Genomic DNA, 16,995 nt, shown 5'->3' with positions numbered 1-16,995 from the left:
CCCAAGTAATGCTACATTGCTAAGTATTGTAAAATACTTCTGCTTATATACATTTTCTGCAAATATATTTATTATTTTCCTTCAGCACACCTACAAAAAGCATCCTGATAAAACCAAATTTACTCAAGTGGCTGACTCTCCAGTACAGAAGCAAGCTGAGATCAATAGCAAACAGCTGAGTGATGTAAGTGAACTTAGAAAACATGTTACTACAATCTGACATTATCAATTTCTGAACTGTGGCCACCTTCACTTTATCATCCAGTTTTCAGACAACTCCTAAAATGAATGTGTAGGTGAATGTCTGTGCATATACATGCGCACAAGCACAAAAAAAATTTGTGTGTATTCACAGTTCTGTTCCAGTGGAAGATCACCTGGAAACCAGGTTTCTTCAGTTTTTCAAGCGGCTGTTCATGTCAAGTTTTAGTGTGTCTGTTCATAATTTTGTTTATGACCATCATTTTTAATGTATTCTTCACACCAGTTAAGTCAGTAGGGTTTATACCATTCATTTGGCAAGGACTAGGATTTCATCTCTGTGGGTGAGGTAACATGAGATCTTTAGGTTGTGTCACTCAGCATTATAAGCATTTGCAATGTATAAACATTGGGCTGCTAAATTTCTTTCTTCATTTCTCTTTGCAGATAATGTATCGATCCAAAGGTGAAGAAATTATTCACAAGTACCACCTCCCTCCAGATGTGCCCCAGTTTATACAGGCTAAAGTTAATGCCTACAATATTAGTGATGTGAGTATATTTTGAATCCAGAGCTCTTGATTCAACTTACAATATGAAATTTCTGTTAGCTAGAAACTGTTCATTCAAAATTCACCTTTTTTTCTAGAACTATTACAAAACAGGATTGGAAGAATTAAAATCAAGGGGATATGATCTAAAAAGTGATGCTATACCTATTCGAGCTGCCAAGGCTGCTAGGCAGGCTGCCAGTGATGTAAGTACATCCTTCCTAAAGGAACTGTTTAATTCAAAGGAGTTTACTTAATGTTTGTAATTATGTTCATTAAGGATATCTGAAGCATAACTTCTTTATTGCCTTTTTTGAGCATGTTACTGGACATATTTAACACCGTTATATCTTTATTGGTGTTTCATTGCTTCACTGATGTATTTGTATAATTACATTTAGAAAAGGTTGTTTCATTATGTAACTCTCTGTGAATAAATAGGCACTTGCGCTCCAGTATGGTTAAGGAAAATCATGAGGACAACGTCAGTAGTGACAGCTCCATGAGCAATGGACCCCTCTCCGTCTTTAATTATATGCCTGATCATAAATGAGATTAAAGGCTCTAGGACATCACTGGGTTTTGGGTAGATTCTTGGGGATGGCCTCGCGGAAGTCCCTTAGTATTTTAAGACTCCTCTTCCTCTTTCGTGTAGAAGTGAATTGTAAAGAGATACATGTCTGGTTTTATTAAGATGTATGGTCAATGACTTAAATGTGAGGGATAGCCTTTGCTTTTAATTTACTTATTGCTAAGTTAACACACTTAAGATTATATTTTCCATGTTCTATTATATTGTAACAGGTTAACTATAAAAAAGGCTATGAACTTGCCAAGGGTAAACTTGTTGGCTTCAAGAGCCTCCAAGATGATCCCAAACTCGTTCATTATATGAAGGTAGCCAAGATGCAGTCTGAGCGAGAGTACAAGAAAGATTATGAGAAAACAAAAACTAAGTACAACATTCCACTGGATATGGTCAATGTTGTCGGTGCCAAGAAGGCTCAAGAGATTGCCAGCAATACTAATTACAAGAACCTCCTTCACCACTATACATACTTACCAGATGCAATGAATGTGGAGCTGACCAAAAATATGATGGAGATTCAGAGTGATGTAAGTAAAACCTCATGTGAACAGAATTTTTTTAAGATGCCTTAAGCAAAAACTGTGAAGACTCAGGAGAGGTCCCTGAATTGCATTTTCTAACTTTTAAAACATTGTTTTCACTCCTTTATTAGAATGCATACAAAGCAGATTATAACAACTGGATGAAAGGCATTGGTTGGATCCCCATTGGCTCGCTAGATGTAGAAAAAGCTAAAAAAGCTGGAGATGCCTTGAATGAAAAGAAATATCGTCAGCATCCGGACACCATTAAATTTACAAGTGTGGTGGACTCTCCGGTAATGGTCCAAGCCAAACAGAATTCAGTTCAACTCAATGATGTAAGTAGAGAAAGAAATGGGTGCTGTAGTAAAGTAGAAATGTATCTACTGAAGAGTTGAGCATTGTCTTTAAAATTTGTTGAAGTACTATTAGCCTGACAGTGTTTCTCTGTGTTGTCGTTGTTTTGTGCTTTGATTTTGCCTGAGAAATCTCTATTTAAATCATACAGCTCTTCCAGTTCACATCAGCAGATTCTGTCCATTTATATTTTAAGTATATTTGAAATACATTTGATTTAAGAAATGTGAAATTTTCAAGTTGTTTAGTGACATTTTACCACCTACAATAATGAATGAATTACAGAACGCTTGATGAATCACAGCCAACATCATTATAAACCAGGAAGCTTTGTTTTATGTTAGAGTCTCCTACCATCCCTTATGACCCCACTCTTTCAGAAACGGTTTTTTACGTCCATTAAAGGGCTGAATTTTACTGAGTAAAGACTGCAGAGAGCTTTAGGATGTGTTCCGTCTATCAATAAGATCAACAATTCTGTATGAAAAGTGCAGCCCCGATCTTATGAGATAGGTGGCAATGTACGTTTATTTGCAAAATCAAACATAAGCCCTTGGTTAATTCACAGTGAGCTGGGGCTAGCTATACAAGGAAAGAAGGATTTATTTCTGTATCATATATTTTACAGAAACTGTACAGATCTTCTGGAGAGGAAGTTAAACATAAATATACTCTTACCCCAGATGTCCCACAGTTTATCCAAGCTAGATACAATGCAGCTAACGTCAGTGATGTAAGTTACTTTTTTACAACATGTTTTACACATTGTTAATGATTTTTTGAGTAATATGTTACAGATACACTCATACTGCAGATTCCTTTCACTGATACGCAGTTCTACATAATCAACTTGTATTACTGTAATTTTTCATTCTTGGTGTCATTTGACTTTCCAACCAGATACCATTTAATCATGTATTAATTTAATTAATTAAATTAATAGATAAATCTGTTCTTATAAGTGAAGACTGATAGTTGTATATGATCCCTACTGCATCTGCTTCTAAAGAATTGCCTGGAGTAGCTTAGGAGTAGCTTTGACTTGCATATAGTTCATGTGAGGACTAGGTTCTCTGGAATAATATGGATTTTCTTTTTCAGGCATATTATAAACAAGGCTACCATGATCTAATAGCAAAAGGGAACAATGTGTCACTTGATGCTATTCCAATTACTTTAGCCAAGGCTTCAAGAGACATTGCTAGTGATGTAAGTATCTATTCCAGGTGTGCTTTTCTTGTGCATTTAGTAAAAAAGTTGTCCATTACAGGCCATGTGGTAGATCTCCTATGTTGCACAAGTCTTACTAGAGTCTGTATTATGAGAAAGAGATTCTTAGTCTTTCCCGAAGGCTTAGTTTGTGTAGAACTTAATTTATGCTCATCTTGTTTGCTTTAGATAGGCAAATGCTATTGCACTGTGTTTCTTAAGCCACTTTTCACAGAAGAAATGAAATCAGTAGTTCTTGCAACCATTCTGTGACAAATTTCAGAAAATACACTGCATTAGCACTTATTTACAGACCGTGAAACAATATCTGCTAAGGATGCTTTTGGTAATACAGTGGACTACGGTTTATACACGTTTCAGAAGGTCTTATAGTGCAAATTGTATAAAGTGGGATATGTTTCAGTGGTTTCATATAACTAGAAAAAGCTGTCCAGTCATACTCCATTTGTTTGCTGTTGCTTTGAAATGACTGAGAAGGATTGTCTCAATTATTGTGATATTTTTCATATACTTTCCACATAAGAATGTTTAGGAAATGTTTTCCCTTGCTTACAAGAAAGGCTAATGTTGATAAATGTTATTGTGGTGTGTGTAACCTGTTGTGTACAGGCTTAGATTGTGGAGCAAGAAAACCTAGTGTAGGTACAGTCACTGGGCATGCCATTTAAGAGAGTTTATCTTTCTGAACTGCTTCCACCTTCTTTTTCCAATGAAAGTCATGAGAGCTTTTCTTTTCTTTACCGTTAGTGTGGACATCAATAGCCATGCCACAGTACATTTGATCTCTTTCCTCTGTTTCTAGTATAAATATAAAGAAGCATATGAAAAGGCTAAAGGAAGACAGGTTGGTTTCAGAAGCCTGCAAGATGACCCTAAGCTTGTCCACTACATGAATGTAGCAAAGATTCAGTCTGAGCGTGAGTACAAGAAAGACTATGAGAAGACCAAGACTAACTATCATACACCTCCTGACATGTACAGTATCCAGGCTGCTAAACAGTCTCAGGATGTGGCTTCTAATGCCCACTACAAAAATCTGATCCATCACTACACTTACCTGCCAGATGCCATGGATGTTGAGCTTGCAAAGAACATGATGCAAATTCAGAGTGATGTAAGTATTTCAATGATTGCAATTTCATGGATGTTTTCCTGCACACTGTGAAAAATGAAATACGTGTTTATTTTCAATGAAAATTGCCACTACTGTATGGGAATAGTCTGTTTTTCTTATGTCCTGGGGAAGATCGTTAGAAGTTTTATCAGCTGGTAGTGGCATTTAGAAATGCCAAATTCCAGGTGAGTTCTACTCAACAGGCTTTTGAAGGTGGCATATCAGTGGAGAGCAGACTTCTGGAATACTGAATTCAAGTGAACTTTTTTTTTCACATTTCCTTAGAAAACTTTATTTTGCAACTAATATAATTTTGTTTTATTCTTTAAGACTTCTTTTAAGTTGCCTTGCTTTGTCTTCACATGAGATAGATATGATAGTGTAGTTAGACTATTATTAACTACTTAGGATGAAGGAGTCGAAAAAAATATTGATATTATTAGAAATATATTCTGGAGATCTCTAGCATGGGAGATCTCTCCTAGGACCTTCCAGGTCCTTCCTGCAGATACAGTTTCAAACGGTTGACTGGGCATACATGGTTCCACTCTACACCTCTTTGTATACCATGGAATTTGACTCTTTATGGATCCCTATGGAGGACCACAGAGTTAGAACACTGAAGTGTCTTAAAAAAGAGTGTCCCCAATATCCTTGCATTCAGACTGTGCATTAACCCCGTCTGAATGTTTATCTGGGATAACCTTCTGCATATTTTGTAGCCAGGATCAATTTTTCACTTGCAGTCTGTGAATTCTGCATATTTTACTGTAGGAGGAGCTATAGGGAAAAAAAACCCAAAAATTCAGCCTCTGCTCTGTGGACCTATGTATAAAGGCAAGTCTTATAGAGTCTGCTGAAACAGAGAACAAATTAAACCATGTTAAACAGTCACAATATGGTAGTTTAGAAGTTATTAAGAATTGAAGGCTGATGAAATTTTCATATGGGTAAAAGAAAAGTTAGTAAATATTGAAGGGATGTTACAGTTTATAAGAAATGAATCATGAATCAAAAATACAAGAGCTCGTTTTCTTCCTTATGAAATTGCAGAGAAGCATAAAAAATATATGTTGTTCCCTTCAAGATTTTCTGCTAGATCACACTAGCTAGACCATGTGATTATTGTTTTAAACAGAATTATTGCAGTTCTGTGGGAAAATCTTGGTCCATGTTGGCTTTCTCTCCTTCAGAATGCGTACAAACAAGAGTATAACAGCTGGTTCAAGGGTATTGGATGGAGTCCTCTTGGTTCTCTGGATGTTGAAAAAGCTAAAAAGGCTGGAGATGCCTTAAATGAAAAGAAATACCGTCAGCACCCAGACACCATCAAATTTACAAGTGTACCAGATTCAATACCAATGGTTTTAGCTCAGCACAACACCAAGCAACTGAGTGATGTAAGAAATTTTTCATTATTAGTGCAATATAGTGATTTGATTTTTTTACCATATTTATGATTCATATGTTACTGTCTGATATTCCATTTAAAAACCCTTAAATTTTAAAAACTGTGAAAATAGTAAAACTGCAATTTGTTGGTAACAATTAAGCATTGTTGCATTGTCTCTATTCGTTAACACTAATATTACCTACCTGGAATTTGTCAACCAGTATTTGTGTATTTTTCCTTGCAGGTAGCATATAAGCAAGAAGGTGAAAAAGTAAAACACAAATACACCCTGGATCCTGATGTTCCTCAATTTATTCAAGCCAGAGTCAACGCCTTCAATTTGAGTGATGTGAGCATATAACCAATAGTTTGTTCGAGAATATATTTATTTAATAGAAAAAATAACTTTTATTTATTCATGCTATGATATTGAATATCGAAATGGCCAAGCTCTGAATTCAGCTAAACTTTTACTTCTAGAAGTCAATGAGTTTTGTGCTTGTTAAGCAAATTTTTAAACTGTCTGAGCACTCGTGAGCAGAAACACATTTCAGCGCTTTATTGCCAGACTACTTGGATAGACTGAATGAGAAAACCAGCATGACTTACTATTCAGATTCCTATAGTTTTGGAGTCTTACGTCATCTACTTATGTCATCATTTATATAAAACACATTGCATAGGCAAGCAGTACAGGTTGTCTGTATGTTGCTTCCTGCTGCTGGGCTTTCAAGGGAAGTTAACTTATCCAGTGGAAAGATAGTAATGCCTTGGTCTGCCACTCAGCTACTCGTCTTCCTGCTTTCCATCACTTCTTGCATCCATCCAACACCATAAAGATCTCCACTGATGTATCAATTTTATTGCCTTTGTGATATTAAAGTTTTTGGTGGCATTATCAGGCCTCCAGGAACGAGGTAAAAGCTGACATCTTTAATAGCTGTGAAATACTATTAGTTTGTCCAGATGTTAATTGCTAACAATCAGCCAGACTGCTTTCTTCAGTCACTTAAGACCACAAGGCCTGATTTTGAAGCTAGCAGGAAAAAAATTTCTGAAGGCCCAGTCAAATGAGGAAGGGTTTTGCTTAAGCAAGGGCAAAAATGCCACTGATAGAGTTGTTCCACATCAAAATTGCAAAAAATGCTTACGGAGTTAATGTTTTAGCTACATGAGTTGAAGTGATTGTCTTGAAGGACTCTTCTATCTTTGTAGTAGATTTATTTATCATAATATAACTGTAGTTTTTGTACATTTTTCCTTGCAATTGCACAGACTAAACGGAATTATTTTTTTTCCTGTAACTATAATAAAAATATGGGCTTAAACAACTTTGTTAAAATTGCTACTGGTAACATTGCGAACTCATACCTTTTTTCCCTATCAGGCTAACTACAAAGCAGACTGGAAGAAAACCATTGCCAAAGGATATGATCTGAAACCAGATGCCATTCCTATTATTGCTGCTAAAGCTTCTCGAAATATTGCTAGTGATGTAAGTATAATTTACATAGAGTGGAATACACACATCTACTGCGTTACAGCTTTCTGTAACGTACTGTGCTATAGAGCATATGTTATATACATATAATGGTATAGAGACGCTAAACTCTCCTGATACTGTGAAATAACAAGTGAATTCAGATGTTTACGTGAACCTCCAAAAGCCCCTGTTTCTTTGGAAATGCATTGTACTGTGCGTGAGTGCTGGTGAGCTGGGGCTGTTTGTTGTATGCGCTTCAAGTAGTCACCAGCTTCTTTGAAAGTTCCTTTGTTATAATTTACCTATACTGCATTCTAAATTGCTGGAGACCTGTACTTCTACTTGTCTAGCATTCATGAGCTGGACAGAAATATGGCTGTTTTCAGGCAGCTATGTCAACTGGCAACAGTAAAGCTTGGTGTGCCGTCTGACACAAGCTATGAAAGGAAATTTGGAACACAGAAATAAATTCATTAACTTTAGCAAAAGGCTGCAAATTACTTCCATTCCCCACTTAAACGTGCCACCCTCATATAGCTGAATATTGGGATATCTAATTGTTTGGTAGTTGGTCTTTTCAATAATATATTACTATGCTAGTCTTTTAATTAAAAGCTGAATGTTCCTGGTAGTTGGAAGTCTGTGGCAGTAAAATACATCTATGGCAGAGGCAATGGGGAGGGAAGGCATGTAACTGCATATCTAGGTTTAGGTCTATACCAGGGGTCAAGACAGGCTGAGAAATCCAGCAATCCTCTTCTTTTTTTGACCTAAATAATCCTGCGCTGTCTGAAAAAACAATTTATAAGTTTATAGAATGAACCACAGTTGTTAAATATTAAAATTGTCAAAATGTCTCTTTCCGAAGTGGGTAAGGCTTTCTTTTCCTTTGTATCTAGTACAAGTACAAGGAATCATATGAGAAAGATAAAGGCAAACAGGTTGGATACCGTAGCCTGCAGGATGATCCTAAACTTGTTCATTACATGAATGTGGCCAAAATGCAATCAGATCGTGAATACAAGAAGGGTTACGAAGTCACCAAGACCAGATATCATACTCCTTTGGATATGTTCAGCGTGACGGCTGCCAAGAAAGCCCAAGAAGCGGTTACAAATGCTGGCTATAAGCAACTAATTCACAATTATACACTATTGCCTGATTCACTGAATCTGGAGCTATCAAGAAACGTGATGCAGCTTCAGAGTGATGTATGTAATGAGTAATCAGCTCTTTTTTTTCTTCTCATAATGACTGTGTTACACTATTAACCTTTTAAGGCTAGAAAATGGACTATATTGGATTAACAGTAGATTGAGATGTAAATGTGTGGTCCAGACCCCTGTATTTTCCAAAAATAATCAGAAGTGTGTGTAGCTGTTAAGTTCTAGGGAACTTCCTGAGCAAGTAACAACTTTTTTTCTATCTCTACATATTTGGCTAATTCTCAGCAAATGAACATGTTTTTGTCATTCGTGTGTTTTTTGTCATTCGTATATTTTTGTAGGTGGATTTGTAATTACAATATGTTATTACAGTGATAATTATTTGTAGTGTCAGAGATTTTACAGAGTCTAAATTCTGACTATATTTTATTTAAGTTTGCCGAAAATATGCATCATATATGTTTGTGTTATACCTAGGGATTTGAGATTTATTTATTTTGTTCACTTTTCCTTCCTGCCTTTTTCCTCCAACTGATGCATATGCCATTCATGATAAGGATTCAAACAAAAGCTTGGTAGTTTCCATTAAGTTCTGTGACTCGTTTCCATTTCTTTTTCCCTAGTGTAACTTTAGGATCTGCTTGTTTATCCAGAAAGTATTTAGTTTAATCTGTATTATTTAACAGTTTTCTGACAAATTTGAAATTCCCCAAAACGTTAATAATGAGATTGAAAGTGTTCAGATTCTAAGCATTGTTTGGAGAGGATAATGTGCATGTTCCCCTTGGCCAATAGATAGAGCATCTCACCTTTAGACGCTGTTCTTTTCAAATACAGAATTTTTTATCTCGAGTTTTTTGCTTCCCCGTTGCATTTCTACCTGGCCTTGCTGAGTTGGCTGAGCTTTCTTGGCTGTCTAACTCAGGGTGTTTGCAAGGAGAGAAGCATGATACTTGAGGACAAATTTTGCCCTGTATACACATGCTATGAAACTATGCGGTTGTTTTCTCAGACTCTGGTATTGTCCCTGTTACTTCTAACACTGCAGTTCAGGAACAGGTTTTATTTTCACAGCATTTTTGTACCTTTATCTGTTGTAAACACCATGTTTAAAGTATGATTAAATAGGAATGGTGCCTATTCAAGATTGTGCAGAACCAGGCCATTAAGCAGAAGTTGTTGAAAGAATTTCTCTGAATTAATTCTACTGCAAACTGAGTCTATTAACAAAGAAGTCTATTTTTACAAAAAATTATATTTTTGGCAGATTTTCATATTTACCACTCAAAATTTGTTGTAAGGTTTGTGCATTTGGTTTGTAGCATGAGTTCTACACATTGGTTGAATGAAAAGAATTTCTTTATCCCTAACACAGAAATAGTTGTTAATGTTATGCTAAGAATTTGAAAAACAATAGCATTTATAACAGGCTTGTCTAAATTTTCCTTCAAAATAAATGACAAGGAGAAGTTTTAAAGCCTTACCTGTTTTTATGTATATGGGCATTCACTGTGTTTTTCCTTGTTTATTTTTTAAAAGAATGTGTACAAAGCAGACTTTAATAACTGGTTGAAAGGAGTTGGCTGGATACCAGCTCAGTCACTGGATGTAGAAAAGGCCAAAAAAGCTACAGAGATTCTCAGTGAAAAGAAGTATCGCCAACACCCTGACAAGCTGAAGTATTCTATTACAATGGATGCAATGGAACAAGTGCTAGCTAAGCAAAATGCCAAGACCATGAATAAGGTGAGAATTTGTTCAGATGATCATGACTGAGCCAGAAACTGGGTATTGTTCTTGCAAAATTATGGGACAGGTGCATTCACACTGAAGTCCTGAGACTTTCAAATGGGTATGGTGGTTTGCTTGGTTAAGACTGGACACTAAGAGATGATGGAAGCCTCAGACTATATTCCTAATTAAGGGAGTTTCATTTTCTGTTTATAAAGATTTCTCTTTTGGTAAGTGATTAAAGATGTTTTCTCCAGATTTATTGTGCTTTGGTAATCTTTGCTCTTTTTTTCTGCAGAAAGTAGTATTCACAATCAGTGAGCTGAAAAAAACCTGAAATTCCGTCAGTTTTGTACAACTTTCCTTGAAAAGTGGAGGTCTTTAAATTTGTCTATAGTTATCTGAAAGACCTCTGATCCTTATTCCATGCTTGCCACGGGAATAGGAAGTGTGAAAAAAAATAATTTATGCATTGTATTAAAGCAGACTGAAAATTTTAAGTTTCTATATTTATTAGTTATCAAGACATACCAAATTTCTCATATAAAGTACTAAAGAAAGAGGAGGAATATGATATTGCCACTAGGCACTTATATTTGTGAAGATTATTTGTAGTGCTTATGGAACTTTATTGTACTGTAAAATATTATTTATTCCAAATGAGCAAAACAAAAGCAAGCCCTTATGAGTGCAATGCCTTTTCAATGCTGAATATTACTCTGTAATTGCAGAGGCTCTACACCGATAAATGGAACAAAGAGAAGACCAGCATTCACGTTATGCCAGATACTCCAGAAATTCTGCAGTCTAGAGTGAACCAGATCACCATGAGTAATGTGAGTTACCATGCTCACAGTGGGCATTCAGTGTCTGTTGCATAGATCAAAAACTGATGTAATTTTTGTGTCTTTTTTGAAAATATTTAAATTTAGAGGTAGGGTACTTCAGTAGTTCTGCCTTCATCATAAGAGTACCTGTTGTCTTTTACATTTTAAATTAGAAACTTTACAAAGCTGGATGGGAGGAAGAAAAGAAGAAAGGTTATGACATGCAGCCAGATGCTATTCCAATAAAAGCAGCCAAAGCCTCCAGAGACATTGCAAGTGATGTAAGTTTAATTGCGCAATACTACCCAGAGTAGCTACAAAGACAGTCAGAATGTTTTCAAAGTGCTCTGTTATGTGCAAATGTGTTTTTTCAAGCATCTTGAGTTGTCTAGGTTTCAATTACATGCTTGGGATAAACCTTTGCAGTACTTGCTCTCCAGTGGAATAACACTGAATTGTCCTTTTTTGCTCTTTGTTCAGCAAGCTGCTGAGCTTCATGGACCATTTTGTAAGACTGAGTATGTTTAAATGACTAAACCTGAGATCTCGTGATGAAAAAGAGCAAATATTTTCTGTGTTTTCAGAGGTAAAATTGAGCTTAATGGTACATTTTTTTGATTTAAGTTTTTGCTGTTCTTTCTCTTCCCTGCTGTCAGTATAAATACAAACTAGCCTACGAAAAAGAGAAAGGAAAACATATTGGGTTCCGCAGCCTTGAAGATGACCCCAAGCTGGTACACTTCATGCAGGTGGCTAAAATGCAATCTGATCGTGAATACAGAAAAGATTATGAGAAGGCAAAGACTAATTTCCATACTCCGGTTGACATGGTCAGTGTCGTGGCAGCCAAGAAAGCACAGGAAGTGGCTACAAATGCAAACTACAAAAACTTGATCCATACCTACAATGTTTTACCTGATGCTATGAGTCTTGAATTAGCCAAAAACATGATGCAGATACAAAGTAATGTAAGTGAGAGATTCTTCAACATTTGCGTTGCAAATACAATGATGCTTAGTTTATGAAAGCATACTGTAAGATAAGTCGTACTATTTTCTTAGTGAAATTAATTCAGTTCTATACTAAAATGTAGTAAATTAAATGAGACCTTCAGCAATGATAGCCATTGTATTTTTCTGAGACTCTGAAATATTAAATTAAACTTACTGCTAAAGAATTTGGGCTAAGAAATAAGTAATTTTATGTTTAAAGTACAATGGATATTTACTGCTTACACGTTCCATCAGGCTTTTCGGGAGCAATAGGTGTGTGCAGGCCAAGACAGGAAAAGCTTCCCTTTTCATTAATAGTTTTTTCTTGTACTTCCAAAAAGCTAGCTTTTCAGAAGAAGGGGAAAGCAGCTAAGTAGCTATATTCTCAGAGTTTCTGGGATGTTTAACCTTTAGAGAGCTTTTTTTTCTCAGTATAGTGGTTCAAGATATTCCCCTTCTTCAAGAGGGCCTTAGCATGAAATCTCATGTGAGCAATCTGTATATATCGTAAGGAGGATTTGAATGTTGTATAAAAGGTGGAGTAAAAAAATACAGGCACCACTGTAACAAACGTGTTTCTAAATAGACTTTGAATGCATCTTGATACAGTTTGCACCTTTCTAGAATAAGTGCATTCAAAATCATTCATTAAACACAGAAGGAAGTGTCATGATTTACAGACTTTTTCATGCATCTGATTATTTTCTTTTCTTTCTACCTCCAGAACCAGTACAGAGCAGAATATGATGAAAGTATGAAGGGTGTTGGGTGGATGCCACTGGGCTCCCTGGAAGCTGAGAAAAACAAAAAAGCAATGGAAATTGTTAGTGAAAAGAAGTATCGCCAGCACCCAGACAAGTTGAAGTATTCTGTTCCTATGGATTCCATGAACATGGTCTTAGCTTTAAATAATGCTAAAATCATGGATGAGGTAAGGAAGCATTCATCAACATTCATTTAAGTTTGCAGAAGTATTAAAAAAACTATACCTGATGTAATAGTCAATCTTATTGGATGCATAGCTTTGGAAATCATCAATCTTGGCAGCTAATGAATATGCTTGACTGTGATTGTGTTTCATCTTAATAGACCTTTGATATACCTGAAAGCAAAGCATGACCCTAATATTTCTAAGAAATATGTATAAATACAGACTTAGGGGTCACATTTTATTAATAAAATTTACCCAAGATAACTGATTATAGACTTTTAGCAGTTTAAATCTAAGGGCTAAAAATAGTGGAGTGATCCCTTTTGGAAATAGGATGTAGACTTTTAAATATATAGTCTGTTTCATCTGATGCCTGTTACATTAATATGAAATTGCTGCATGATGTGAATGCTTTTATAATGAGCTATTTATTTTCTGATTCTTCTGCTGAACTGATGTAATCCATTGGAGTTCTTTAGAAATGTCTAGAGTTCATGTGTGTTGCAGTTACAGGGACCATTGGAATATCATGCGCAATTTCCTTATCTCTGTTTCCTCTAAGTAAAGCTCTATTACCTCTCTCGGCTGATACTCTTTTTCCAGGAGATAAACTAATAATCTTCCACCTCTAACAATTTGGTTTTTATACATTCTGACTTGACTTTGAGTTGTGGGTTAAGCCGGTAGGCAGTTAAGCACCACACAGCCATATGCTCACTTCTTCCCTGCCACCCCGGTGGGATGGGGGAAAAAGAAAGGCAGAGTACGAGCAAGAAAACTTGTGGGTCAAGATAAAAAATGTTTAATAAGCAAAGGAGAAGTGGGAGAAGAGAAAAAGAAAACAAAACAAGTGATGGAAAGCAATCACTCACCACCTCCCATGGGTAGACTGATGCCCATCCAGTTCCTGAGCACATGACGTCGAACCTCCCTAAACCCCCTCCTCTCCTTTTTTATTTGCTGAGCATGACGTTATATGGCATGCAGTGTGTCTTTGGTTAGTTGAGTCATCTGCCTGGTTATGTTCCCTCCCAACCTCTTGCACACCCCCCAGTCTATTCACTACGGGGGCAGAGAGAAACAGAGAAGGCCTTGATACTGTGCAAACACTGTTCAGCAACAGCTAAAACATCAGTGTGCTGTCAGCATTATTTTAGTCACGGACCTAAACCACAGCACCGTTTGAGCTGCTATGAAGAAGATTGACTCCATCCCAGCCAGACCCAGTACATTTTGAAACCTATTGTTTTCTGCTGTTGCATGTGCTTGAATACGCTGCTGGGCAAGAGGCAAGCAATAAAATACTCTAGCAAGATCGGTATTTCTTCCACTTTTATTTTGGCCTCACACAATTAAGAGCTATTCCAGATTCACACTGCTTTTAAATGCTAAAATAAAAAGACAAATCTTCCTACCATGTTAGTAGTTGCATCATTGTAAAGAAAGTTTATATTTCGAATTGCAAATATTCCTTTAAATTGTTTTATTTATTTTTTTGCTTATGTTGACATCTCTTGTTTTTCTATCCTTCCAGCACAAGTACAAACAAGCATGGGAAGAAGACAAAAAGAAAGTTCATATCACACCAGATATCCCACAGATTGCTTTAGCAAAAGCTAATGCATTTAATTTAAGTGATGTGAGTACTGTTTGTAAGACTAAGACAATGCTCTTTTTTTTTTTTATTAGGGATAAGTGAGATGGTAGGATACGAAAGTCTCCCTAATTCTCACTTTGCCAACTTGTAGTAATTTCACAAAAAGCCATTAATTTTCCTTTTTCCTGCTTCCTTCCCCAAAATTAAATACCAAAAGTTGCCGAGAAAAAGCCATAGTCTTTATAGTCAGACTATGAAGTGTTCATGTAGGTCATTAAGATATAATAGTTACTAACAAATAGTAGAGTTTGAGTACTATCCATGTTTATTACTGTATTTATTACTTTATTTCCCCATGCACAAAGTTTTGTACTGGATTCAAAATTCTTTCTTGCAGATTGAACCTATTCTTTCGGTAACAGATGATACTATAGACAGTTTTTCAGTAGCCAGTTGAATCTGCAAGTACTAAAGAAAGTATTGTTTGTAATTGTGCACAGAAATAGACATATTTATCTCGTTTTTTTAAAAGCTAACATCCTTACAGATGTAACTTTTCACCATGGTTTGTGCATGTGGGAAACAAATGCAATTTCTTGCTCCTTTGTTATAGATTATTGTTACTGATTATAGTGCAGTTCAGCTGCATTGATGTATGAATACTAGGATTGGCGTTCATTTTGAAGGATAATTCATCTCTCTGTATGCCTGAGTACCTTAAACAACTGTTTAAGGAGTGTTAAACATATAAATAGACTCTGTTTCAAGTTACAAAATGAATACTTTTATTTAAGAAAGAGGGGAGTGTTTTGCTTTCTTAAAGGATGTTTCTTTTCTTTCTTTTCACAGAAAATGTACAGACTTTCATTTGAAGAATCTAGGAAGAAAGGATATGATCTCAGAGCTGATGCTATCCCTATTAAAGCTGCCAAAGCTTCTAGGGATATTGCTAGTGATGTAAGTCCTTAAAAGAAAAAATGATCCATTTCAGATATTATAAAACATTCATTTTTGACACAGTTCAATTGTATATGCCAATTATATGAAGTCTCTTTATTCTTTTGCTTGTAAATAATTCTGACATATTTGATACATATTCTAATACATTTTCTAGTGGGGTTAAAGAACAATTTCTTCATTAGAAAGGTAAGGAGATATATGAGGGACTTTTACAAAAAAACAAAAGGGCGGTTCATTCCTGAATGTGATGGTGCTTGGATACTTTATAAATGTATGCTGTATATTTGTAGTTTAGACAGAATGTTCAGAGATCATTCTTAGAAATACTTGAAAAAAACCAGATATGGACTTAAATTATTTCTGCTGCTGTGGTACATTTATCTTTGTTCCTTTGGTGAAAGTCCCATTAAATTTCTTGGTGCAGAGAATACAAGCTTCTGGAATCAGGACCATTCTGAAATTCTTTGTGTATCAGTGATGAGGGATTTGCTGTGGCAGGGGCAAATCCAGCCTGAGAGGGGGGTGAAGTTAGGGCCTAAAGACATGTTATTTAGCCCACCTTTTTTTTTTTTTTTTTTTTTTTTTTTTCTTTTTTTTTGGACAACATAGGGGATGTTGGAGCCAATGCAAAGTCAGTTTGCTCTGCCACTGCTCTAAGTCTGAGGGGAGGATACTTCCATTCTGAGTTCTCTCCAGGCAGTAAGCAGTGAAGGAAAAAGGAATTGATACTTGGTCTGTGTAGTTCATTGTCCAGAGTTGATTAGAGATTGAGGAAGGGTTAAGAATTTGAACTACTGGTTTTATTAAGCGAAAAAATGCAAAAGGTCTTGGGAAGTGTCTTGAATTTTGTAACTATTTGAACAAGTGAACCTATTGGAAGTGATGATTAGAGATCTGATTGTATGGTTAGTCTTTAGATATGAACTCAAGTATGCTAAGTATGGTGCAGACTACCACAAAAATAGTTACCTAAGCCAAATATTGGAAGCAGGATAGAAATAGTAACAGAGAACTGTGTCAGTTAATGTACCTTGGTTCTACTGTTTGCGATAGCTCCTCTTAGAGCTAATATGGCTATCTCTACACTATAGTGTGAAAGAATAAAAAGTGCACTTTTTCCAAAGAACTGTCTTCAGCAAACCAGGCCTTATGTGTTCCTTTGCCTCTGGCTTTCTGTGAATGTGTTTCATATTTTCATTGTGTCATTTGTAATGAGATTAGAAAGCAATTGAACCTCAGGTTACATTGAACCTTATGCAGGAGCAGAATAAACTATTGTAAGAAAATTTCTTACAATAAAGAGAATGTAAGGAAGTATTCTAAATGTACTGCTTTTAAGAGGGACAATAGAC

General features: G+C 35.9%; 1 protein-coding gene across 40 annotated transcripts in view; it reads left to right on the top strand.

Moving 5' to 3' along the window:
- NEB (nebulin) overlaps window positions 1-16,995 on the top strand; it is a 124,647-nt gene that overhangs the window by 16,826 nt on the left and 90,826 nt on the right. For all 40 annotated transcript variants that reach the window (XM_075757338.1, XM_075757323.1, XM_075757322.1 and 37 more), the window contains exons 17-35: window positions 86-184; window positions 649-753; window positions 851-958; window positions 1,557-1,868; window positions 1,994-2,200; window positions 2,848-2,952; window positions 3,321-3,428; window positions 4,252-4,563; window positions 5,757-5,963; window positions 6,201-6,305; window positions 7,344-7,451; window positions 8,339-8,650; window positions 10,145-10,351; window positions 11,068-11,172; window positions 11,337-11,444; window positions 11,820-12,131; window positions 12,880-13,086; window positions 14,621-14,725; window positions 15,533-15,640. In XM_075757338.1, the coding sequence (XP_075613453.1) occupies window positions 86-184; window positions 649-753; window positions 851-958; window positions 1,557-1,868; window positions 1,994-2,200; window positions 2,848-2,952; window positions 3,321-3,428; window positions 4,252-4,563; window positions 5,757-5,963; window positions 6,201-6,305; window positions 7,344-7,451; window positions 8,339-8,650; window positions 10,145-10,351; window positions 11,068-11,172; window positions 11,337-11,444; window positions 11,820-12,131; window positions 12,880-13,086; window positions 14,621-14,725; window positions 15,533-15,640 (3,240 nt within the window). The remainder of the gene's footprint in view (window positions 1-85; window positions 185-648; window positions 754-850; window positions 959-1,556; window positions 1,869-1,993; window positions 2,201-2,847; window positions 2,953-3,320; window positions 3,429-4,251; window positions 4,564-5,756; window positions 5,964-6,200; window positions 6,306-7,343; window positions 7,452-8,338; window positions 8,651-10,144; window positions 10,352-11,067; window positions 11,173-11,336; window positions 11,445-11,819; window positions 12,132-12,879; window positions 13,087-14,620; window positions 14,726-15,532; window positions 15,641-16,995) is intronic.

This window comes from Balearica regulorum, chromosome 6 (assembly GCF_011004875.1).
Source record: "Balearica regulorum gibbericeps isolate bBalReg1 chromosome 6, bBalReg1.pri, whole genome shotgun sequence".
Taxonomy (NCBI): domain Eukaryota; kingdom Metazoa; phylum Chordata; class Aves; order Gruiformes; family Gruidae; genus Balearica; species Balearica regulorum.
The sequence above is the reverse complement of the archived record's forward strand: the minus strand, read 5'-3'. Positions and strand labels throughout refer to the sequence as shown.